General features: G+C 35.1%; 1 protein-coding gene across 23 annotated transcripts in view; it reads left to right on the plus strand.

The window, feature by feature from the left end:
• SLMAP (sarcolemma associated protein) overlaps positions 1-25,785 on the plus strand; it is a 145,498-nt gene that overhangs the window by 57,068 nt on the left and 62,645 nt on the right. For 22 of the 23 annotated variants that reach the window (XM_069475921.1, XM_069475920.1, XM_069475932.1 and 19 more), the window contains exons 2-7: positions 3,636-3,783; positions 15,511-15,583; positions 19,889-19,925; positions 21,845-21,907; positions 25,272-25,367; positions 25,581-25,652. In XM_069475921.1, the coding sequence (XP_069332022.1) occupies positions 3,636-3,783; positions 15,511-15,583; positions 19,889-19,925; positions 21,845-21,907; positions 25,272-25,367; positions 25,581-25,652 (489 nt within the window). Of the gene's footprint in view, positions 1-3,635; positions 3,790-15,510; positions 15,584-19,888; positions 19,926-21,844; positions 21,908-25,271; positions 25,368-25,580; positions 25,653-25,785 lie in introns of all 23 variants that reach the window. The other variant, XM_069475933.1, reaches the window with a different exon arrangement.

Below are 25,785 nucleotides of genomic sequence, written 5' to 3' on the forward strand. Positions count from 1 at the left end.
TCTTTATACCTTTAGGAACCTAACCTGATAATGAATAGAATAACTTCTGTACAGTGTAGACTGAATAATGGCAAATTGTTTTTTATAGGAGGTGCAAAACCATTATTTTTAATATCAGTCTTTCAAAACAGCGAAGGGCAGAAGGTTAAATCATATCAATGAAAATATTTCTGCAGGGAACTAAACTAATATGGTCTAGTGCTCTAGCTATACACAAGCGCAGGGATCAGGGGCATGAGTGGAGGTTAGTGTGACTGAGAGGAATGAGGGAAGAAAAGAGTGGGAGTGATTAAGTTCAAAGAGGGAACAGGGACCAGATCATGTAGGGCTTTATAGGCTGCATTGGTAGGGACTTTGTATTTTATTCTAAGGTATTTGGAAGCAAGCCATTAACAGGTTGACAGCAGAGGAAGAATGAGCAACTAGTGTAAATTATATTTTCAAGCTTAAATGGAGGCCAAAGTACTGTGATGGTAATACAGACGTGTCAGAATAAAAAGAACCTGGGTTGATATTAATTTAAAATTTTTTAAATTTGAAAATGTGTTGTGGTTTTAGAGTTATATAGGAGTTACCAACATGAGGTATTGATGTTGATACATACATATATATTTCTATATATACTGTAGGTATACATTTCTTTTTATTTTTCAACAAAGTTTTGCTAAACAATACTGGACCATATTTCATGTATCTTTATTTCTATTCTGTTCTCTTTTGTGTTAAAAAAAAAAAATGCCATTTGCAACCCACTAAATTGACCTAATAACCCACTAATGGATCAGAACTTGAAATTTGAAAATTACTATAAATCTAGTATAATCTCCTTATTTGACTTGCTCAGGCATACATTACTGAAAATAACCAAATCAGAATCCTGACGTTGCCACGTTGCCTAAGAATGTATTTATTAAAAATCAAAATAAAACCCAACTCCCTTATACAGTGCAACAGTAAGTTCTAGTATAGAAAAAATTGTGAGGATAAATGTTTTTTCTTGAAAGTATTGCCTGTCCTTATTTTCCTGGTGTGAAATGTTAAGGCCTGTAAATTTCAAATAGACTTGTAAAATATTAACACAATTTTCTTTATTAATCGTCTATAATTAAATATGTAAATTGCTAGCCAAAGTAACAGTCTGTTTGGAATTATAAACAGAGCATAAGTCATTTATAAACAGCTTGGTGGTCCTTAAATTGTCACCTAGGAATTAATGAAATGAAATACTATTTTCCCATTTTCTGCAAATTGCTTAGTGTTTTATTGTGTTTCGGTTTGGAAGAGAGCTGTGGGAGGACTGAAGGATAAATGAAACATAAAGGTTGGTGTGAAGTAATGGGGGAAAATGGCCCTTTTAATTCTCTTATTTGAGTCATTGCTCCTGTGTTCTCTAGTTGTGTGACCTTTGGAAAGATACTTAACATGCCTGCATCTCACTTTTCTCATTTATAAATGAAAGTAATAATATCTTTATCATAGCTTTAATGTCAAGGTTAAATGGAAAGCCTGATGACATAAAGTATATTTTAATATATACTGTATTAGGCCGGGCGTGGTGGCTCACGCCTGTAATCCTAGCACTCTGGGAGGCCGAGGTGGGTGGATCGTTTGAGCTCAGGAGTTCGAGACCAGCCTGAGCAAGAGTGAGACCCCATCTCTACTAAAAATAGAAAGAAATTATATGGACAGCTAAAAATATATATAGAAAAAATTAGCCGGGCATGGTGGTGCATGCCTGTAGTCCCAGCTACTCGGGAGGCTGAGACAGGAGGATCCCTTGAGCTCAGGAGTTTGAGGTTGCTGTGAGCTAGGCTGACGCCACGGCACTCACTCTAGCCTGGGCAACAGAGTGAGACTCTGTCTCAAAAAAAAAAAAAAAAAATATACTGTATTAGGTATCTTTCCTTTCTTCCTTAGGAAGGAGTTCAGTGAAAATGTGTTGCTAAAATAAGTAGGGCTGAAGAGTGCAGAAAAATGCAAAAAAAAAAGCTATCTCTTTTTTTATTGGTTATTCTCTTCCTAGTAAGTTTATTGCATCTGATCCCAGTTGTTCCGAATTTCTTTTAGGATCGGTAAGGGATAAACAGATAGGCTTCCTGTGCCTTCTGCTACCCCTTCCCTTTTTAAAGAGGGAAGATTACCCAAGTGATGCAAGGCAAGTTTGGGAAACCAGGAAGTAGTAGCTTTATAGTTGATTCCAGTATTTTAGTTTCTGGTGGCTCAAATCTGCACAAAGAATTTATTGAAGATGTGTTGGTTAATGGATTAGCTAATTGATAGCTATTAATTTTAGGTGTTGCCTAAAACCAATTGCCCTTGCCTGTGCAATAAAGAACATTTCCTTTAATTTAACCCAGACATCCTAGGAACAAAGTTACAAAGTCAGAGTGAGATGGAAAGATAGAATTTTGTCTTCTGGCTTTTTCTTTTTTAAACGAGCTTTCTTGAGATATACAATTCAGTGATTTTCACTACATTATTCACAGAGTTGTGCAACTATGACCACCAATTTTATGATATTTTCATCACCCCAGAAAGAAACTTTGTACCCATTAGTACCCATTCCCCATTCTTCTGCTGCCCCCTCAGCCCCTTTTTGTACTTACTGTCTCTATGGATTTGCTTTTTGTGGCTGTTTCGTATAAGTGCAATCATATAATATATGGTTTTTTGTGACGCCTTCTTTTACTTTGCATAATGTTTTTTTTTTTTTTGAGACAGTCTCGCTCTGTTGCCTGGGCTAGAGTGCCGTGGCGTCAGCCTAGCTCACAGCAACCTCAAACTCCTGGGCTCAAGCGATCCTCCTTCCTCAGCTTCCCAAGTAGCTGGGACTACAGGCATGCGCCACTATGCCCGGCTAATTTTTTCTGTATATTTTTAGCTGTCCAGAGCATTTCTTTCTATTTTTTAGTAGAGACCGGTTCTCACTCTTGCTCAGGCTGGTCTCGAACTCCTGACCTCGAGCGATCTTCCTGCCTTGGCCTCCCAGAATGCTAGGATTACAGGCGTGAGCCACCGCGCCCAGCCTTAGTTCTCTTGAATATATACCTAGGAGTGGAATTGCTGGGTCATATACTAACTTTATGTTTAACATTTTGAGGACCTAACAAACTGTTTTCCAAAGTGACTGTACCATTTTATCTAGCTGGATTTTAAATTACCCAGTTTTAGGTTTTTTGTTTTTTTTTTTTTAAATCCAAGGAATGAGTTTGATTTCATATTAATACATATAAAAAGAGAACCTTAGCTGAAATGAGTGGTTTGAGTTGATAGGGAAAAAACCCACCTGCAGTAGTTTGCAAAGTTTTGGAAGTATTTTTTTTAAAAGTAGGTTTGATGGGCAACATAGTGACACCCCATCTTTAAAAAAAAAATTTAAAAATTAGCATTTAGTTGGTTGTGGTGGCATATCCCTATAATCCTCGCTACTTAGGAGGCTGAAGTGGGAAGAGTACTTGAGCCTAGGAGTTGGTGGTTACAGTGAACTATAATTGTACCACTGCACTCCAGCCTGGGTGACAGAGCAAGACCCTATCTCACAAAAAAAAAAAAAAAAAAAGTAGGTTGGAATTATTATTATTAATCTCTGGCTTTTTCTTCTTCTTCTTCTTCTTTTTTTTTTTTTTTTTTTTCAGTTTTATCTCCAAGACACTAAAAGTAGTAACGGTACCTTCATAAATAGCCAGAGATTGAGTCGAGGCTCTGAAGAAAGTCCACCATGCGAAATTCTTTCCGGTGACATTATCCAGTTCGGGGTAGATGTGACGGAGAATACACGGAAAGGTACGGGTATGGATCGATTTTTCCTATTATTTAAGATTATTTAATTTTTTATTTTGTTACTTAATGCTACAAAACATTGCATACTTTTATATGCTTGTAAAAGTAATTTAAAGATAGCATTATATGCAGTGAAAAATTAAAAGTCTCCTACTTCTGTTGTTCTTCTAAAGTTTTAAATTCTGAAATGTTAATAATTTATATTATTCATCACATTTTGAAAACATAAGACACTGTGGTGTCAATTAGGAAGCAGTTGGCTGCAATGACAGCATACCCAATCAAGACAAGCTTAAACCATAGGATATTTATTATTAATGAAAAGTCTGGAGTCAGGTTCATTTTGTTCATTTGACTCAATGATATCTTTGGGGATCCAGGGTCTTACTGTCTTCCTGTTCTGCTATCCTTAATGTGTTCTCTCATGTGTTTGCTTGTTGCCTCATTGTTGAAAGGTGATAGCTGCAAGTCCTAGGCATCACTTTCCTCACACCAGTGTCCCAGGCAAAAAGGATAAGGTGGACAACATAGCTTCTTGTGTGGCTCTCTTTTTATGTTGAAAGAACAATCTTTTGCAGAATCCTCCTAGCAGATTTCTCCTTGAGTCTCATCGGCCACACGGGTAGGTAACATACATAGCTACCTACAGCTACAAAGAAGCCTGGGAAGTTACTTACCTGGTAAAGGGAGAAGCAAGGAGATCCATAATTGGCATAGATCAATTTTGATTTATCCTTCTAGGTTGTGTGTGCATTGTTACCCAAACAAAATCAGAGTTTTGTTAGCGAGAAAAAAGAGGGAAAAACTGTGGAAGTAGGCAGCTAATATTACCTATCACAAGTATAAAATAAAATTTCATGTCTCACAGTTTTTGAAACTAGAAGTTCTCTAGCTAAGTAAGTGTAGATTGGTCTTTATTTTTATAATTCTGAAGCTTCCTGGCTCTACCTAGTTCACTGTCTACTTTATGACCATGAAATTTTATGGCTAAATTATAAAAGTAAGTGGATAGAAACCAAAAGTGTACAGTTCCACTGTATTAGTTTAATATGGACAATGCAACCATTTGGCAAGTTTCCACTTTCGTTTCTCTGAACATACTCTGATATGGTAATACACTAAGTCATCAGACTCTGACATTTTGCACCATAAAAGTGGTGATGGTGGTGATGATAGTGATGATGCTGCTGATGTGTGTGCGTTCATGTGCACATTTGTGAATATACTTTCACTGATGTTGCAACAGCAGTATTATTGTTACTGGGTTTTGTTGGCCTCCTCAGGGAGTTAGGTTTTGATATTTGAATTTGGGTAGGGCCAACGTCTTAGGACTTTCCACTTATAAAACTAAAAAGAAAGATTGTATTTTGATACAAAATAATGACTAGTACTTACTAGGAGAACACAACTTATGTATGACCATACTGGGAAAAGCTGCATTAGACACTCTTATATCTACTGCTGCCATATCACACCTCCTCTGGTACCATTTCATTCAGCAAATAGTAAATTGAATTCAGTAAACCACCTGTGAGTAACCCGCAGTGAAGAAGAGAATTTGATTACACTGCCTTTCTGTCTGAGAAATGTCTATCTTCTTGACTTGCATGTCCCGAAGAAAATTATTAGGTGTTAATTAATAATAGGATGAGGTAATCAAATACGTTTAGGTACACTTAGTTAACCTAAGGTAAGCAGGACTTCTCAGGCCCTTTATGCTAACATATATACAGATTTCCAAGGGGGTGGTCATTATAGAATGCAGCTCTTTCCAAACTTCTTCCTATTCTTCTTCCCCATTTAGCTGTTAGGGACATTAAGAAAATGGTGTAGAAAGCTAAGAGGATGACCCTCCTATTCAGGGTTTCTCTTAGTATAATATTTCAGCAATATTGGATTCTTGCATTGTTCTTTGAAACTTTACCTGTCTTTCATGCCAACTTTAAGGAAATTAAATAAAGAAAAATTTCTTCATCACTTAAAATGTTGTTTCTTTTGAACTTACTGGCTTAAAAAAGTTGACTTATGTTAGTACAGGCTCTTGGAATAAAGCTGTGTTATCAGTTGAGTGTTACCTGTTTAAGCAGGTGCCAGGAAAGAAAATATAGATTTTTATCCTGTGCTAAACACTACTGTGATAAACTTTATATCACTTGGAAAATTCTCCTGAAATTATACAACACTACTGGATAACCTCTGGATCAAAGAAGAAATCAAAAGGGAAATTTCAAACTATTTTGAAAGGAAAAGAGACTTTTATACCAAAATACAGTAAGTCCCTTAGATAAAATTTATAATCTTAAATTCCTTCTGTTTTAAGGAAGAAAGATAAATAATGAAGGAACTTGGCATTTATCAGAAAAAATTAGAAAAAAAACAACAAGGAAAGCTGGAAAGAAGAAATAAAAAGCAGAAATTAATGAAACAAACAAAAAAGCCCTAGAAGGGTTAAACCCAAATGCTGGTTTTTTTAAAAAAGAAAACAATAAAGTAGGTAATTCATAAACTTTGATGCATTAAGTTAAAAATACTAGCGGAAATATACAAGAAGAGGAGTGGGAAAGGAGGAATAAATACAAATACAGTATATACTAAAAGAATTCTAAGAGAATATTGTTATGCCTACTAATGGCAAAGAAAAAAGAACTAGAATAAATTGATATCATCTTAGCAAAATTATCCCAAGAAGTGTAAAACCTCAATAAATCAATTTTCTAAAAAGAGACTAAGAAGTTATTAAAGATTCACCATTGGAAAGATACCAGACACAGAGGGATTCACAGCTGAATCTGATCTTATTTTAAAAAACAGATGAATCCCTTATTATTTAAATAATTCTAACATACAGGTGGAAAGCTCTCAAAATCCTTTAAAGAAGCCAATATATCATTAATGAGAATATCTGATACAATACAAAACTATAATTAGTTTCACTTGTGACAATAGTTGAAAAATTCCAATTAAGAGATTAGTAAATTAAATTCAGAAATAAAGCTAGAAATAGAAATTCAGAAATAAATAAATAACAAAGTAGGGTTTATTTGAGGTATACAAAGGTGATTTGATGTTAGGAAATCTATCAACATAATTCACAAACTAAAGCTGAAAAACCGTGTAACTGTATAACCAATAGTTGTTGTATAAATGAATAATCAGTAGCTGTTGAAGAGACATTCACTCAAATTCAGGAATTACCTATAACAAAAACTCTAAATAAATAGGATAGGCCGGGCGCGGTGGCTCACGCCTATAATCCTAGCACTCTGGGAGGCCGAGGTGGGCGGATCGTTTGAGCTCAGGAGTTCGAGACCAGCCTGAGCAAGAGCGAGACCCCATCTCTACTAAAAATAGAAAGAAATGATATGGACAGCTAAAAATATATATAGAAAAAATTAGCCGGGCATGGTGGCGCATGCCTGTAGTCCCAGCTACTCGGGAGGCTGAGACAGGAGGATCCTTTGAGCTCAGGAGTTTGAGGTTGCTGTGAGCTAGGCTGACGCCACTGCACTCACTCTAGCCTGGGCAACAGAGTGAGACTCTGTCTCAAAAAAATAAAAAATAAAAAAAAATAAATAGGATGAAAAGAAAACTAAGTAAAATAAAAATTGTAAGTAAAATAGAATAAAAATAGCAAAAATACAATATAGCTGTGAAAATATATGGACTAAATTTTCGTATAGCAACAAGGATGAATCTCAAACATTATCTCAAGCAGATTGCAGAAGGATGTATATGGTATAATCCACTTACATAAAGCAATACTGTAGTGCTTTTAATACATTTATAGTAAGGATATGAAGTTATACACTTGAATGATTAAAAATAGTAGTTTGTGAGGATTTATGAAAAGATTTTTTTGCATTAGTATATATATTACTAAAAACAATGGAAGCATAATTTAAAAATTGCCTATTATACAGGTATTAAAAAGAAGAAATTAGAATTATATGAATTGCAGAGTTTCTATAAGATATATTGCTGAGTAAGGAAAGAAATTGCTTTTAATAATTTCATTATTTTGAAAAGTCTCACCAATCCTATAAATATATTTGTATGTGTTTGTATATGATTTTATGAACATGAGGAGGAAGCACTTAATGTATACTGTGTCACTAATGTGAGTTATCTAGGAGTGTGGGTGGAAGGACTAGAGAAGAGAGAGGTAAATTAAAAGTGAGATGGGGCTAATAGAACAATTAATAATCCTTTAGTATGTATTATATTTATGTAAAATAATTTGTGTAAAAAGAAATTTTAGAAAAACAATATATAATATGTAAAATATTATATATGGATATCAGATTTTCTTAAAAAGATAATATGAACCTAATGCCACTGAACATATCAATTTGTATTAATGTCTCTTCTACTTTAAGCTCTCCAAAACAGTCTGGTTTTGATGTTTGGCTTTCCATGTAGTGTGGCTCCAGGGAGAAAACTCACTGGTCAGGCATGTACAGATAACCTGCAGTATACATATAAAATATCATTATAAACAAATAGGGTGATATTCTAGTAGATTTTTAAAAAGAAAGGAAGGAAGAGAGCAAGTCAAGGCTTAGCAACCCAGCCACTGGCCACTCCTCTGTTCTCACAAACTGCTCAGATGGAGAATGGGTTTTCTGGTTCACACACCATTACTGTAACTCTCTGTTGCAAAGCTTGGCACCAGGATCCTTTATCTGTCCTTTGAAACTCATCATTGGCCATTTCAAAGGCACTCTTACCAACTTCTCCTTTTCAGCTGCTAGGGGAAATCATAAAGCTGATTTAGCACAGGCTCCACCAAATTCACTGGTTGACTAAGGGAACCTTTCTGATGGAATGGAAGTCTTCTTTTGTTCATTTAAAAAATGGATTCTCGGCCCAGGCTATGCACCAGAATTATCTGCAGAGCTTTGTAAAACTACGGATGCCTGGATTCCACCTTTTGGTCCTAAGAAGGAACATTACCAGGTGTGGGGTGTGAGTCTGTTTTACAACTGCTCAGTTAAGGTCCTGGCAGCAACTTTTTTCTGTGGTTTCCCCTGTCTTTAAGTACCAAATTTCCCTTCTTGTCTTGTCTGCTGTGAATCCATTCTTATAGATTCTGTATTGCCAGCTGTTGCTGGTTATTTCTTCTTGAATGTCTTGCTGTTGCCTTATAATTACTCTGCCCAAAGCTTAATTTCCCCTTCAGACTACTTTACTGACTTCCAAATTTCTTTTATTGCTCATCATTCTCCCAAACACTCTAGATCAGAACCTCAGCATCTTTTCTGAATTCTGTGTCTTCCTTACCTCTAACAGTAGTGTCATCCTGTGGTACCCAACCCCTGGGCTGCAGCCCAGTACCAGTCCATGGCCTGTTAGGAAACGGGCCACACATCACTGCCTGAGCTCCATACGACCCTCCCCCGACCCACAACACCCCCAACCCTCACCCCTGGTCCGTAGAAAAATTGTCTTCCGTGAAACTGTCCCTGGTGCCAAAAAGGTTGGGGACCGGTGATCCTAGACCATTTGTCTCCTTTCCCTGCTGCTTCCTGTATTTCCAATTGCCATCCTAGAGTACTATACCATACTCTGGTACAACATACAATAGTGGCCATCATACTCTGCCAATCTACTGCCTCCAGAATATTCTTCTATTATAGTTTTATTTATTTATGTCATTTTCCTGCTCTTAGAAGCCTTCAGTGGCTGTGTCATACTGCAGAACAAAGTCTGAAAGGCCAAATTTTAAACTTGTAGCTCTTAAAAATATAGACTCAGTTTAACCTTTTGATTTTATTTTCCATTACTTCGCTTAATATATGTTAAGCTGTTAAAATGGATTATTTAGATATAAGATGGTACACAGAAAAGGTTCTTTTGAATTCTGGCACTGCCACTTACCAAACATGTAGTCTCAGCAAGTTTCTTTAGCCTCTTTGACCTTAGTTGCCTCATCTGTAAAATAGGACATAAAAGTAACTGTTTACATGGTTTGTCATAGTAGTTAACATGTGTTCTTAGCATGGAGCCTAGCCGCTAAAGAGCCTTGAACTGTAGGTTCTTTACCTCTTACTCCAATTTCCGTCAGCTGCTCTCTTAACATGTGCACGCTCCCACTTCCTTTTCTTTTCCTGTTCCCTTGCTCATACTGTTCTCTCTGCTTTTTCTTCCATTTCAAAATTTTTTTGTTTGTTTTTTACTTTTTTCATAAAGCTTTCCGCTGCCTTATCCCATTCCAAATTCCTATAGTAGTGTTTTGTACCTCTTATAGTATTTGCCCCCTTTTTATTTGCCTTTTGTTGTTATGTTAGGTGTTTCTGGTTTGTCCTCTCTACATTGAAGTCTCTTCAAAGACAGGGACCTAGTCCTAATCATCTTGGTTTTCCCCATTATTCTTAGCATATTGCTTGTAACCAGCAGGTTCAGTAAGTATTTATTGAGCAAACAGGTAAACCCAGAGAACAACTACTACTCATGAGGGAGTCAAGAAATAAGCCAGTGAGCAATATCACTGCATAGTATGCTAGAGAAATAAAATAGTAAGTGAATGCACACACCTAGAGAAAGGGCTCTTCCCACTAAATAAATAGGTAGAAACAAGACTCTTGGAGAAATAGTTGACTTTGAGTCTAGGGCAATAAATGTACAAATTGAGCTTAGAAGATTTATCTGAAAACAATGAAGCTGTCTAAGGCTGCTGGCATTCTGTCAAAAGAACTCCTAGAAGTTGATGTTAATGAGTTCCCGCTGATCAAAGATGGATGGTTTGAACATTAAATCATAATAACAGCAGTGGATTGAAATATATCAAATATGTTCAAATCTATGAGCTTACAATCATACTAAAAATGAATAAAGATTGGATTACCTTTGGAAGAACTTAGGAAACCAATTTATCATTCTGAAACATGTAAGTAAATAAAGAGAAAGAGTAAAGTATTTATCCTGCCTTTCTTATAAGAATTACATCTGAAATAAACAAATACTTGAAGATGGAAAGTTTTTTTTGTTTGTTTGTTTGTTTTTGAAACAGAGTTTGACTCTCTTGCCCGGGCTAGAGTGCCATGGCATCAGCCTAGCTCACAGCAACCTCAAACTCCTGGGCTCAAGCGATCCTTCTGCCTCAGCCTCCCGAGTAGCTGGGACTACAGGCATGCGCCACCATGCCCGGCTAATTTTTTTCTATATATGTTTTTAGCTGTCCATATAATTTCTTTCTATTTTTAGTAGAGATGGGGTCTCGCTCTTGCTCAGGCTGGTCTCGAACTCCTGACCTCGAGCGATCCTCCCACCTCGGCCTCCCAGAGTGCTAGGATTACAGGTGTGAACCACCGCGCCCAGCCAGGAAAGTTTTTTGATAGCTGAATTAGAACTCGCAAATGAAGACAGAATGAAAGAATATCAACTTTTAAAAATCAGAATTAAAAAAAAATCAGAATTAAGAGAGTACTTGTCTATTCTGCTAACTTTCCCTACCTCTTTTCTAACTTAAAAAAAGAAGCTCTAAGAATTAGAAGCTTTATGAAGCAAAAAAATTTGGGATTGAAAGTTTTTGTGACTATTTTACAAGTGTATCCTTTATCCAAAATGCTTGGGACCAGAAGCATTTTGGATTTTGAAATTAGATTTTTTTTTTTTAATTTTAGAATATTTACAAATACATAATGAGATATCTTGGGGATGGGGAACCCAAGTCTAAACACAAAATTTAATTATGTTTCAGATACACCTTATATACATAGCCTGAAGGTAATTTTATGTGATATTTTAAAATAATTTTGTGCATGAAACAAAGTTTTGACTACATTGTGACTGTGAACCATCACATGTCAGGTGTGGAATTTTCCACTTTTTGGTGTCATGTATGTACTCAGAAAGTTTTAAATTTTGGAGTCTTTCAGATTTCAGAGTTTTGGATAGAGCATTCTCAACCTATACCTTAGACTGCAGTCAAAAAGCAATTTTAAAAAATCATTCCCCAATCTAGAAATATTAACACTTCTCATTTTGCTCTTGATTTTTAAAATATTTCTTTGGATTTTAGGGTTTTATTCATTGTCCTTCCTATTGCTGCCAGTCATTTCAAGAGATTCTTCAAACTACTCTTAAGTGTGGAATAGTATTGACCTTTGTACTCATTGTAGAAATGGAGATAGAACCAAACTACAACATACCTCAAAAGTTTCAGTCTTCTAGTCCGGTTCCTCAAACAGGTTTTAAACTTATCAAAGTGAACATGTGATGTTTGTGTGAAGAGGCAATAAGAAAGCCTGGGTGCATACCACAACATAAATATAGTAACTCAAAAGCAAAATAAATGGTCTTTAAGATTATAGAGGAACAAAACAGACAAATGGCAGTAAGCTTGTGTAGTCTTCACCCTGGTTTTTAATAGACTCATAGCTATAGCAGGTAATGGCAGATTTTTCTTTCGCCTTGTTTCCTCAATTCAGACACCTGGTTTTCATGTTTTAATGTTTCTGAAATTTGCATGTGGCTTATAATACACATGTATATTTTAAGGCAATGTTTCCATGGTTCCCTTACCCTCCCCAAGAAACTGTTTAAATTGTATTTTACAATTAATTTTTTCTTTGAATCATGGAACACAATAATGTTTCTGGGCAGTATTTGAGAGCAAAATATGTTTTGATAGTGCTTCATAGACTGCTTTAGAGCAGTATTGTCCATAGTACTTTCGTCATAATATCAGTTCCTATGTAAGTGTTCCTATAACGAGGTTAGGGGAAGGCTCAAATGTCAAATAAGTTTGGAAAATGCATGTTACTTTTAGAGCTTCATAATGGGCAAAAGCAATTTAGGCTCTGAGAAAGCCCATGGCTAAAACCCAAACCAAACCAAACCCAACCAAAACGAAACAAAAAAACCCAAAACTTTTAAATTTCTTTTAGCTGAGTTATTTACCAAATTCATCCGACCCTCAAGTCCTTTTTTGTTAACACTTGCTAGCACTCTGTTTTGGGAAATGATGCTATGTGTAGTTGATTAATGTAAATATTAGAACAAAACATTTTCGTCTGGTTGCTTTAAATACTTGCCTGTTGCAAATCAAAAAGATAACTAACATTTCTACGCATCTGTGTTTCTAGCTGTCGTAAGAATCATTTCAAAGGCAGGGTTGGCCAGACTAAGTTGTCATCTTAGTCAGAGATGGTCTTTTTTTAAAAACTGCCTTCAGCATTGCAGCAGCACTATATTGCTCAGTCAGTACTAGCTCTTGATTCACCTTATAGGTTTGTACATCAGTCCATATGCTGAACTTCAGGGTGCTGAACTTCACTACAGTTTTATTCTGTAACTTGTTCTATTTTTCTTTTTTAAAAAACAACTCTATTACCAATTTAAATATATTGGTAAAGTGTAGGTATTGCTAGATCTTCATATTGTATTGTGCTCCTTTATTTATTGTAGGCAGTTTGTAGTAAATCTATGGGGGAGCCATAGGGCTGGGATAAATCCATCTCTTCCCTGTCTTCTGCCAGGGAGAGGAGGGGGCGAGGTAATTCCTGCAAATGGAGATGAACCCTGTTGTCCTCAAATAAGAAATATCTTGGCCGGGCGCGGTGGCTCACGCCTGTAATCCTAGCACTCTGGGAGGCCGAGGCGGGTGGATCGCTCAAGGTCAGGAGTTCGAGACCAGCCTGAGCAAGAGCGAGACCCCGTCTCTACTAAAAATAGAAAGAAATTATCTGGCCAACTAAAAATATATATAGAAAAAAAAATTAGCCGGGCATGGTGGTGCATGCCTGTAGTCCCAGCTACTCGGGAGGCTGAGGCAGGAGGATCGCTTGGGCCCAGGAGTTTGAGGTTGCTGTGAGCTAGGCTGACGCCATGGCACTCACTCTAGCCCAGACAACAAAGCGAGACTCTGTCTCAAAAAAAAAAAAAAAAAAAAAAAGAAATATCTTTACGCTTGAATAATGAAAGCTGTAAAATATTAGGTAGACATGTTCTTCAACATATTGAGTAAGCATTTGTTAAATGCCTACTCTGTACTGGATGGTTTTAAAAGTGAGAGGCAAACAATCCTTGTTGCCCTCAAAGAGTGGAATCTAATTGGTGAGAAAACAGTTGTGTAAATGACAAATATTCACAATGCAGTGTGCTTAGTGTTATAAAAAGTAGATATAGGAGGCTCTGGGACATTTAACTCAGATACTGAGCTTTGGTAAAGGAATTAGGAAGTCTGAGCCTGGAGGATAAGTAGCGTTTGCTTTTGCAGGCAAGAGGATAGAGGACCTCACTGACAGAAGGGACAGCTTGTGTAAAAGGCATGGAGTTGTGAAAGGTAAGGTGTTTGGAGATTGTAGGTAGCTTGGCTTTGTATAGGATACATGGAGGATGAGACCAGAAAGGAAGGAAGGAACCCAATGGTTCATGGCTGTGATTACTCTGCTACGCAGAGAGTTTAGAAGACTGTCCAGTGGATGGTTCTTCATCTGTGATAGCACTTTTCATATAATCAATTAAATTGTTAATGAAAATCAATATTGAATAAATGTGCAAAATTCTTTAAGTTTAATGTACTTTTCCAGATGACAGCCATATTTACTTCATGTTTATAACATCATCTTGCTAATTCATTGGCCTGATCATTTAACAAGTTACCCCCAAATGCATTAGCTCTAATCTTAAAAAAATCTGTTTATTAAGGTGTAATTTACCTACAACACCAATTTTACCTCTACAATTCAATGAGTTTTGACAAATATATGCAGTCTAGTAACCACCACTCCTCTAGTCATGATATAGTATATTTCATTAGCTCGAATTAGCTTTTAAATCAGAGTTTGGTAAGCTAAATAAATTAGTTCCTTGAAACCTGGAAGACATAATATGGTATCCGAAGAATAGAGAAATAAAAATTCATTGACTTTTAAACCAGAAAACAATTTTTTTTTTCTATATAACCCAAACACGGAGAAGCTCTGTACAGGAGGTGCTTTTGGGGAGTTTTGTCTCTTGAAATCTTCAGTAGGAAAAGGAGGAAGTAAGCAATGGTAAGAAGTTGTTTATAAAGTGACTGGTGTGATGTCATAAAAATATGTTGGGGTTGGAGGAAGAAACAGCCTTCAAGGAAATAAAACATTGGATCTTAAAGTCAGTTGATTTAAAAAAAGGAAAAAAAGAAAAAGAAAACAAACAAAAATTTTAAATACTGAAATGGGAACCTCGGGTACTAGCAAACAACTCTAATAATTAATAGTGAGTTGTGGAGGCAGTTTCACTTGTCTGAGGTCTTGGTTTTCTCACCCATCAAATGGGGGGATTGAATGGTATATTCTAAACTGTATTATGCAGAACTTGAGTTTTATGAGGTGTGGTTAAGAGTAATAGGTTAGGTACAGGAAAATTAAGAATAAGAGCCATATTTTAAATTTGGAAATAGCCACAGTTAAGTTTAATGCTAGCAGATAGGGAGAAAGTACATTTTCCTCCCTCAGTTGTATTTCCATATATTCAGCTGACCTTTTATTGATTGACTGTTATAGAATTGGAGGTTAGGATACCTTTCAAAACACTTCTAACTGTAATTCTACCTTGTAATTGTGATTCATTATGGACAGGGATGAGTTTCTCAGGGTAATGAATATTGTCATTAAAGTACCAGATTTTTTTTCTTTTCCAGAATTTTTACTTTTAAGAATAAAATATGTGTTTAGACACTAGAGATAGGAAGTTTTATATTTTTAAACAATTATTTTATCCATGTTATTTGTTTGTTTTAACCAGTTACCCATGGGTGTATTGTTTCCACAATAAAACTTTTTCTACCAGATGGTATGGAAGCCCGGCTCCGCTCAGAGTGAGTATAATTTAGTGCTGTGAAGTTTTTGGATTAATTACTTTGGTTAATAATATTCTAGATGATGGTATACTGTTAATACAGTACTTCAGGATTATTTTAATAATGTTAGAAAATTGACTTACTTTTTGGAATAGAATATACTTTAGTTTAAATTGCTTTTCACATTAGTTGCAATTCTAGTAGATAATAATGTATCAGAGGTAGAGGTTATTATGTTAGTACTTTTTGGAATGGAACATACTTCAGTTTAAATTGCTTTTCACATTAGTTGCAATTCTAGGAGATAATAATGTATCAGAAGCAGAGGTTATTTTGTTTCCTAATTTAACTTTACAGTTTACATTTTGGTGGATAGTTGTTTTTCACAACGTTTGGGGTACATAAGTTATTGGTAAGTGATAAATTCATTCCTTTTCATATGCATATAGGACTTCTTAGACAATGATTGCCTCTGAAGTTAATGCCAGTGTCACAGTCTTATAGGACCTGTAGGATGTCAATATAGTTAGTAGCTTATTTTGGTGAGAGTTTTTTTGAGGCTTTTTTTCAATGTCATATTTATTTTTTGTATGAAGCAATATAAAAGGTCACTTAGAGGTAGACACTTGAAAGGAAAAAATTACTCATAAAATCTAGATTTTAAAATGTAAACACAAGTACATTTTGATCTTGTGCATTTCTGAGGTTATCATCAAGTGTTTAAGGGAGTTGAGCAATCATTAAACTTCTTTTTTATTTGGGGGAAAAACTTTGAGTATGCTAGAATCTTGTTTCTACATCCAGCATAATATTTTCTGTCTTTCAGAAACAGAGACAATGATCTGAGGGTGGGAAGTTGAGAGAAGCAATAAATTGAAGGAAAAGTAGAGCATTGAGTAGGAAAAAAAGAAGGAAGGATTAAGCAGAGAGAGGCCTTCCCTTACTGTGATAGTCTATGCTTTCGTTAGAATCATATATTTTATGCTTCCATTAGAAGCTACCAATTTTTTTTTTAGTTTTAAGGATATCTGAAACAAAGTAGAAATTTTAAAACTTTTTAAATTTAGAACATTAATCTGTTTCCTATTTTAAATTACAGCTTAATTATTAAAATTGCAGTAAACTTTAGGAACTTTAATGTAACTTAGCTTTTATGAGTCAAGAGTTAAGGTTTTAGAAATAAGAGTAACTATTAATCAGCTAATGATGTATTGCTTCTTAAAGACTTTGATGTTTGTATTTGATAATAAGATTTTTCTTTCATGTAGTTAAAAGCTTTCAGCAGTTGCATAAGGTATCGTCTGTGTTCTCAGGTTCCATTTAGTTGAGCATGTGAATTTTTTCAAAGTGTATTCCAGTGAATTGTGTCCCTATCCCTCTTACTTCTTTTAATCTTTGCCCTGTTTCCTTCTCATTGTTTGATTTTTCTTATGTGGTTAAATATTAGCATCATTTAAATTTTTGCTGCTAGTTTTATTGTACATAATGTGATGACTTTCTGGAGAAGATGAATTTTGAACAGGTAATTCTCTAGAGCTGGAAGATCATGATAGTCTTTAGAGGTGGATAGTCCAGTTTCAAACCTGACTCCACTTGTTCTGTGACTTAATCAGGCTATACTTTTCTCATTTGAAATATGAAAATGATCATAATACCTATTGAGCAGGAATTTTATGAGGATTAAATAAGATTGTGTACTTAAGCATAGCGTAGTATTTGGCATATATAATAATAAGTACACAATAAACATTAGCCGTTTCTGGTATTGTAATCTAATTTTTAAAAAGTAATTAAGATGTTTTGAGTATGCCAGAATGCCTAGAGTTTAAGGTCCATTGTGTACATAGCATTTAGTGCTTTTAAGATCTTTTGTAGGGACCCGGTACAATGGCTCATGCCTATAATCCTAGCACTTTCGGAGGCTGATGTGGGAGGATCACTTGAGGCCAGGAATTAGAGACCAGCCTGAGCAAGAGTGAGACCCTGTTTCTCCAAAAAAAAAAAAATTAGCCAGACATGGTGGTATAGTCCCAGCTACTTGGGAGGCTGAGGCAGGAGGATTGCTTGAGCCCAGGAATTTGAGGTTGCAGTGAGCTATGATGATGCCACTGCACTCTAGCCTGGGAGACTGAGCAAGACCCTGTCTCAAAAAAAAAAAACTTTAGTAGGTAGTTCTCAAAAAACTAATTCTTTTTCTTCCTTAATTTTAATTATATTACACAAATAATTTTCCGAGGAGAAGAAACAGAGAGAAATTGCCTATAATCCCACCACCCTAAGTGTGAAAACTGTTTTCATTTCCTGTCTTTCCTTGTTCTGGTTTTTATATGCACATGAACTTTTTCCATAATTCAAACAAAATGTACGTATATCCAAAGTAGTTTTTGTAAAATACAAATATATATCACTTATGGAATGTATTGCTGGGTTTTTAGCCTTTTGTTTGTTAACCAGATTTTCATGAGAACAGAAGATTGTGCTGGGATCACTAAGGAAACTGGATTTTTAAGAACACTCCATTAGTACCTTTTATTTCCATTTAGACTTTCTTAAGTTCATTTCCTTATATGTGTATTATCTTCAGAGAAAAAGATATATGCCCAAAATGGTTATCTTTGGGTGCTGACGTTGGGTAATTTGTATTCATTTCCTCATGCTTTACTTCACATATTTTCCATAATCAATATATGTTACTTACATAGTCAAGAAAAATAAACTTATGTTTAAAATGTCTATTTCAGTTTTATGGAGTAGAGAAGAAAAACTAATGTATCTTAGTTTTTAGTGATGTATCACTAGACCATTTTAATAACACCATGACCATCATGATCAGATAGAAAAGACCAGAAAACAAAGAATTATAAAATACTGACCCACTTGTTTTGCTTGTTTATATTATAGTTCGATACAATTTTTAAAGAACTTTCATTAGGTACCAGCTTTGTTAGGGCCTTGTGATAAGCTCTGGGGATGCAGATGTGAATTGATCATAGTTCCTGAGAACACAGACATGTAATAAAAAAAGTGTAGTAAAGGGTTCTGTAGGCTTAGTGAAGTCTGTACAGGATATCATGGGTGATCAGAAGTGAGATGAGTATTGGTACTTAATATTCTATTTTATTAAGCATTTTAGTGATTTGTGACTAGTTGAATTAGGACTATTCTTAGGGTGGCATCAGAATTATTGCTGTTTTTAAGTCATGCCTGATGAGTTTCTCAGTAGCTTACACATGATTAACCATTTGAATCTAGGAAGTTTACCTAGTCAGCCTTCAAGCTAGCTGTCACTAGAGTGGCCTCTAGGATGTGGAGTGATAAGCAACTGATGGGGGACATGGACGGTAGCCTTGCTCTGTGTCCCTTTTGCTGACCCCCAACATACATACAGTATCTTACAGGGCATTGTAAAATAGGGACTCTGGCTTCCTTTGTGCTCTATTCCCATGAGAGTAGTAGTGAGCTAGTGCTTCCTGTGTCCTGGGCACTGTTTGAAGCTCTTTATTTATATTAACACATTCAATACTCACAGTCACTCTGTGGGTTTGGTTTTATGATGATCTTTTCTTTATAGATAAGGAAGCTTGAGACCTATATTGGTTAGGCAGTTTGCATTTCAGCTGCTAAGTAGATCTGAGATTTCCACCCAGGCAGTATAGTATCTCAGCCTCCATGCTTAACTGCTATACTACCTTTCTGTCAGTAGTATTTTATCAGGCCAAAAAAGCAATTAGTACCAATTAATGTCTATTTAATGTTTTGTTTTAAAGTGATATATACTGAGTTTAGTTTCATTCATGTTTACATCTAAGCTTTCAGTTAGTTTCTGAGGTGGCTGCGTGGAGACAAGTAGTATTACTATTTTGATTAAAGTTCTTCACTGGAACAAGTTTCCAAATTACAGCCTTAATTTCCAGTAGACCTTTGCTTTTTAAGACTTTCTGTATAGGAATGTTTAATTTTAAAGGAACTTAATTTATACATTTCAAAATTGAAAATGGATAGTTTAAAGAGTGCTTCTTTTCTGTGTAGAAATTCTTATAACAGCCTTCAGTAAGCAGTGGGTCCTCAAAGGGCATTTAATACATTTTGGATTTGGAATTTGCTTTTAAAAATATATTGATATGTAAAAGGCAGGTTTTATGTATTTATACTTTGTTTTCTAAGGAGTTTATACATTTATAAAGGATTGAAAAATTCTTCACATTTTTCTAATTATATGAAGGCAAATTATCTACTTTGTGGTTTAAGATATTCTGGTACTTTCATGCTATGTTTCCTCTATTGTCAGGATATTAGATAAAAATTCTAAATTTTACTTTTCAGTGTCATTCATGCTCCATTACCAAGTCCTGTTGACAAAGTAAGTTGCTAATGATTATTTTTTCCAAACTGACTCAGCTATATTGCTTTGAAAATGTTTGTTTTTAATATGCTTTACCTAGAAATTCACTTCTCTTCTGTAACAAAATATATAGAGTCCATGTAGCTATATAGTTACTATAATCTTCTAATCTTCAATATCTGAAGAATTTAAGGTGGATGTTTCTTCAGTAAAAGCCTCTGTTATCTCAAGTAAACTCTTGACTGTGTAGACTAGGAATACCAGTTTTGTGCCTAGCCAGAGGTAAGGAATGTTAGCTATTACTTTGTATTCTGAGATACAGTTCTGTCTAGAAATTTGTTAAATATTAAATATTTGTAAATATTTCTATCCAAATATTTCACTCAACATTTACCCATACAGGGAGGTAACATAGAAAAGTGGGCTTACACAATTGTTCTTTTATTGTCTTTGAAGATCAGTTTTAACCTGATCTGATCAGAAACTTTACAGTGATTGCTTGCTAGAAAACAGGGTTTTTTTGTTGTTGTTGAGAAATAATGGTATATTAAACTATCGTGCCATTGCTAATGAGCAAGAAAAAAACACATCTTTTGACATTAAAATGGATTTTTGAGTTTTCTTAGTACAGTAATTAAACTATTGGGAAAAATATTTTATATTTTTTCTTCAATTTGAATGAAGAAAGAAAGTCTGCTTTAAACTGCAGTTCTCTGTTAGATTCGTTGTTCAGAGGTAAAAGTGGTTAATCATCAACTTCTGTAATACCAAGAATTATTTCAGAAGTAAATAATGGTCTTGCTGATTTAGAACTAACTTTAAAAAACAATGCCAACTCCCTGCCTACTAGTTAGCATTTAATAAAAATATACTTTCTGAGCTTAATAAGGAATGATGCCAGTTCCATAGGGCTTGTTAGTATTGAAGATGTGGGTAAATGTTATAGCAACCCCATGGGCCCTTCTTTTTTTTTTTTTTTTTTTTAATGATACCATGGTTCTGGCCGGGCGCGGTGGCTCATGCCTGTAATCCTAGCACTCTGGGAGGCCGAGGTGGGCGGATGGTTTGAGCTCAGGAGTTTGAGACCAGCCTGAGCAAGAGCCAGACCCCGTCTCTACTAAAAATAGAAAGAAATTATGTGGATATCTAAAAATATATATAGAAAAAATTAGCCGGGCATGGTGGCACATGCCTGTAATCCCAGCTACTCAGGAGGCTGAGGCAGGAGGATTCCTTGAGCCCAGGAGTTTGAAGTTGCTGTGAGCTAGGCCGACGTCACGGCACTTTAGCCTGGGCAACAGAGTAAGACACTGTCTCAAAAAAAAAAAAAAAAAAAAAAAAATACCATGGTTCCATAGCCTTGGAAAACCCCTTATAAAAGGTATTTCTTCCAATAGTTGTTTAAACACCATTATTTCCCATCTTTTTCTTAAAACCTACTTGTAGTTTAAAGAAAGATGAGGACAAAACTTTTTTCATTGCCTCTGGCCATTGGATAAAGTGTTATATTTCATGTCTCTCCACCTACGCACACACATACAAATACTTTGAAGATGGCTACTTCTAAATGAATTGTGACTTGTTGCCTATTTAACGATGAATTTTAAAGGACTGTTGACTTAGGAGGCATTATTTCTGGGTTAAGAAGAAGCTGTATTGCCTTTGCTATAAATTTGTGATTTGGCTTATCAAGTAATGTTTTCATGAGTAGCACTTTGTTCTACCACCTTATTGATAAATTCAAACTGGTCAGTATAGTATAACACCATTTATAAATTCTGGACAGAGGGCAGAAATATTTTGAGAACCAAGGGAACTAGTTAACTTGATAAATATTATTTTGCATATTTAAGTGAATAGACATTTCAAGGAGTTGGTTTGTCTTTAATGTGTTTTATAAAGTGTTTTCTGTTGACATTGTATCATTTTGCTACTAGGTTGCTGCTAACACTCCAAGTATGTACTCTCAGGAACTATTCCAGCTTTCTCAGTATCTACAGGTAAAAGTAAATCTTGAGAATTCTTAGTCTTTAAAATTAAAATTAAACAACTTATATTTCATTTTGCCTGTTCAGAAATATATATAGGATTTAAAAAACTGGCTGGATACAAGTACAAAAGAAATATCATCTTTCCGAAGAAGAAAAAGATTAAAAATAGATCTTATGAAGAAAGGATAAAAGAGTCAGGATTAAGTCTAGAGAATATAAGCTCTGTGTGAGAAAAATTTTATTCTTCAAATATGAGGAGGTTCCAAAATAGTTCTTTATCCATAGATGACTTTTAAATAACATTAAACCCAGAGAGATTTTGGTTGCTTAGTAATATTAATAGCAAATCATCATATAGCACTTGTTGAATGCCAAGCTCCATTATAGCCCTTAACTTATATTCATTTAATCCTCACAAAATCCTATAAGGTACATATTTTATCCTGATTTTTACAGATGGAGTACTGAAGGACAGAAAATTATCACTATATTAATCAGATCTTATCTTTAGGCATAATATATGCATAGAAAAACAGTTTTGTATATTTGCACTTCAGTAGAGTACTTAAGAGCATGGGCTTTTGCCAGAACTCCCTTGATTTTGATTCCTGGCTTTACACATCTGATCTGCTGGGAAAGTTGTTTAACCCCTTTGTGCCTCATTTTCCTCATCTATGAAATGGGTATAGTAATAGCACTTAACCTCACAGAAGCGTGAAGAATAAATCTGCCTGGCACATAGAATGTATGCCATAAATGTTAGTAGTCGTTTACCATTCAATAGGAAGGCACATTAATTGACATAGATCTCTCTTATTTTTAGAGATAGAAAAAAAACTTTGAGATTAATTTGGTCTAGACCTCATTTTTCATGAGAAATATGGGACTTATATAGGTTAAATGATTTGCCTGCGGTTATGCACTATTGTTACTAATCATCATGATCTGCAGATCTCACCCCCTGACTCTCTCCAACTTTTGTGTCAGTTCTTTGAATATTTCTAGTAGTCCTAATCCTTTACTGTTCTTTTTCTAACTCTCCAAGAGAAAATTATACCACAGTCTTTTCTGTGTACATTTTTATTGAATTGCAGAAGTTCTGATGTAAATTGTGAACCTTTTGAAATAAAACTGGAATAGATGCATTTCATGTCTTAGAACTGAAAGATCATTCCTGGAAGTATTAAATTTCTGTTGGGTTATAGTTCATGGAGTTTAGAAACTCCAAATGGAATTGAATTAAAAAAGTGAAATTACACCATCTAGTGGAAGTAGAGTTTAAAGAAATGGTTGGTTGGTGGTTGTGTTTTTCAGTAAAACTTTTTGCAGCATCTGTGTAGTTTCCTGGATATTAGGAATGTTTTAGGCGCTTGAAATAAACTGAGTAAACAGTCTCTTTTAAATGTACGCTGTATTTTAATGTGGATTCTGAAGCAGTATGGTTTTTATTAGATTCCTAAATCTATAACTTTAGATTTATATTAAAGTATAGTACCTCTAGCTCTAATTAGACCAGATTTTCCCTAATCATTATTTATCAAGGATGTAGAGAACAATAAATTCATACTTTAACTCTCGGCTGCTATGTTTGAAGCATGCACTTCTCTAGTGAGATGACTCAGAGGAATTAGGGTAGTAAGTGTTCTCTGGAGAATGACAGGAATAGAACAAGGTGAAGAAAGGTGTGCCAAAACCACAGCTAAATGCTGTGAACATTTCACCTTGATTCTTGGTGAAGGAGACCCTCTTAGCAGCTATCAAATGTTAACAAATCACCTAGAGATCAGACTTTACGTGCCAGTGTCTTTCTTTGAAAAATATTCCTTTGGAGTTGCCAAATGGTTATATAACTCCTTGATCCCTTAATTACATTGAACCACTATTTGGTGGACTCTTACTTACTCTTGGCATATTAATAGCTTCTAAGTGGTATGCATTCGGAGAGAATCAGAAGAACACCTGATAATGCAAAGAGTAGGCTGTGGAAGTGAAGCATTTTCTCTCTTTCATGTATCTATATATGTGTGTGTGTGTGTGTATGTGTGTGTATATATAAAAATAACATTTTATAAAGGAAAAATTAAAAGCTATTTATATTTTAGATATTATACCTCTGCAGTCAAGCCATTATAAAGTATCTTTGCTGCTGACCAGATTATTTTGGCTTAGATTGAGTTTCTTCTGAGATATATGTATTTCATGTGTGTGTGTGTATATATACACATATATGTATATACACAGTCATGTGTCCCTTAATCATGGGGATACATTCTGAGAAATACATCATCCAGCCATTTTGTCCTTGCAAATATCATAGAATGTATTTACACAAACCTAGATAGTATAGCCTACTATACACCTAGGCTATGTGGTATAAGGCTACAAACCTGTATGGCCTGTTACTGTACTGAATTCTGTGGGCAACTGTAACACAATGGTAAATATTTGTTTATCGAAACATACCTAAACATAGAAAAAGTACAGTAAAAATACAGTATAAAAGATAGAAAAGAGGCTGGGCGTGGTGGCTCACACCTGTAATCCTAGCACTCTGGGAGGCCGAGGTGGGCGGATCGTTTGAGCTCAGGAGTTCGAGACCAGCCTGAGCAAGAGCGAGACCCCATCTCTACTAAAAATAGAAAGAAATTGTATGGACAGCTAAAAATATATATAGAAAAAATTAGCCGGGCATGGTGGCACATGCCTGTAGTCCCAGCTACTCGGGAGGCTGAGACAGGAGGATCGCTTGAGCTCAGGAGTTTGAGGTTGCTGTGAGCTAGGCTAACGCCACGGCACTCACTCTAGCCTGGGCAACAGAGTGAGACTCTGTCTCAAAAAAAAAAAAAGATAGAAAAGAATACACCTGTATAGGGTACTTACCATGAATGAAGCTTGCAGGACTGGAAGTTGCTCTGAGTGAGTTGGTGAGTGAATGTGAAGGCTTAGAACATTACTGTACACTCCGGTAGACTTTATAAACACTGGACATTTAGGCTATACTAAATTTATAAAAAAATTTTTCTTCAATAATAAATTAACCTTAGCTTACTTTATAAACATTTAAACAGTTACATTAGAATAACTAATAATAAAATAGAACAATTATAACAATATACTATAATAAAAGTTATGTGAATGTGGACTCCCGCTACCCTCCTCTCAAAATGTTGTATGGTACCGAGGATAACTGAAAACCAGAGATAAGGGGGGGACTACTGTATATTTTATAAAGTATTATCAAGTTTGAAATACTGTGAAATAACATCAAGTGCAATGTAATATAAGAATATTTTATCATGTGCTAAAAACTGGTTACTCCTCAAAGGAATCATGCTGTGTTTATTAGAATCTCTTTTGTGATTTATAATATTAGGAGGCCTTACATCGGGAACAGATGTTGGAACAGAAGTTAGCCACACTGCAGCGGCTACTAGCCATCACCCAAGAGGCTTCAGATACCAGTTGGCAGGTATTTAGTTGCCTTTACACTCAAGGAGCATTTAAACATAGTTTAATATCTTTTATGAAAACTATAATTTTATAGCAAACAAAGGCAAAGTTATTTCCTAATTAATGAACAAATGTTGATTTTTATATCTTCTGTTGGCAATAGCAACCTTTTTCATATGCATGTTTTTTAATTACTCTGAGGTTTTATTTATATTTAATTTGTCTTCAACAGGCTTTAATAGATGAAGATAGACTCTTATCACGGTTAGAAGTTATGGGAAACCAATTACAGGCATGCTCCAAAGTAGGTATAAATCTCAAGTATGTAAAATGAACTGCAGTTTTTTATGTAGCTTCATTTCTTTGACTGACAGTTTGACTATGTGCTAAAACTTTTATGTATTTTCAAAATTCTTTTAAATCTTTTGTCATGGGGA

Source organism: Eulemur rufifrons, chromosome 7 (genome assembly GCF_041146395.1).
Source record: "Eulemur rufifrons isolate Redbay chromosome 7, OSU_ERuf_1, whole genome shotgun sequence".
Taxonomy (NCBI): domain Eukaryota; kingdom Metazoa; phylum Chordata; class Mammalia; order Primates; family Lemuridae; genus Eulemur; species Eulemur rufifrons.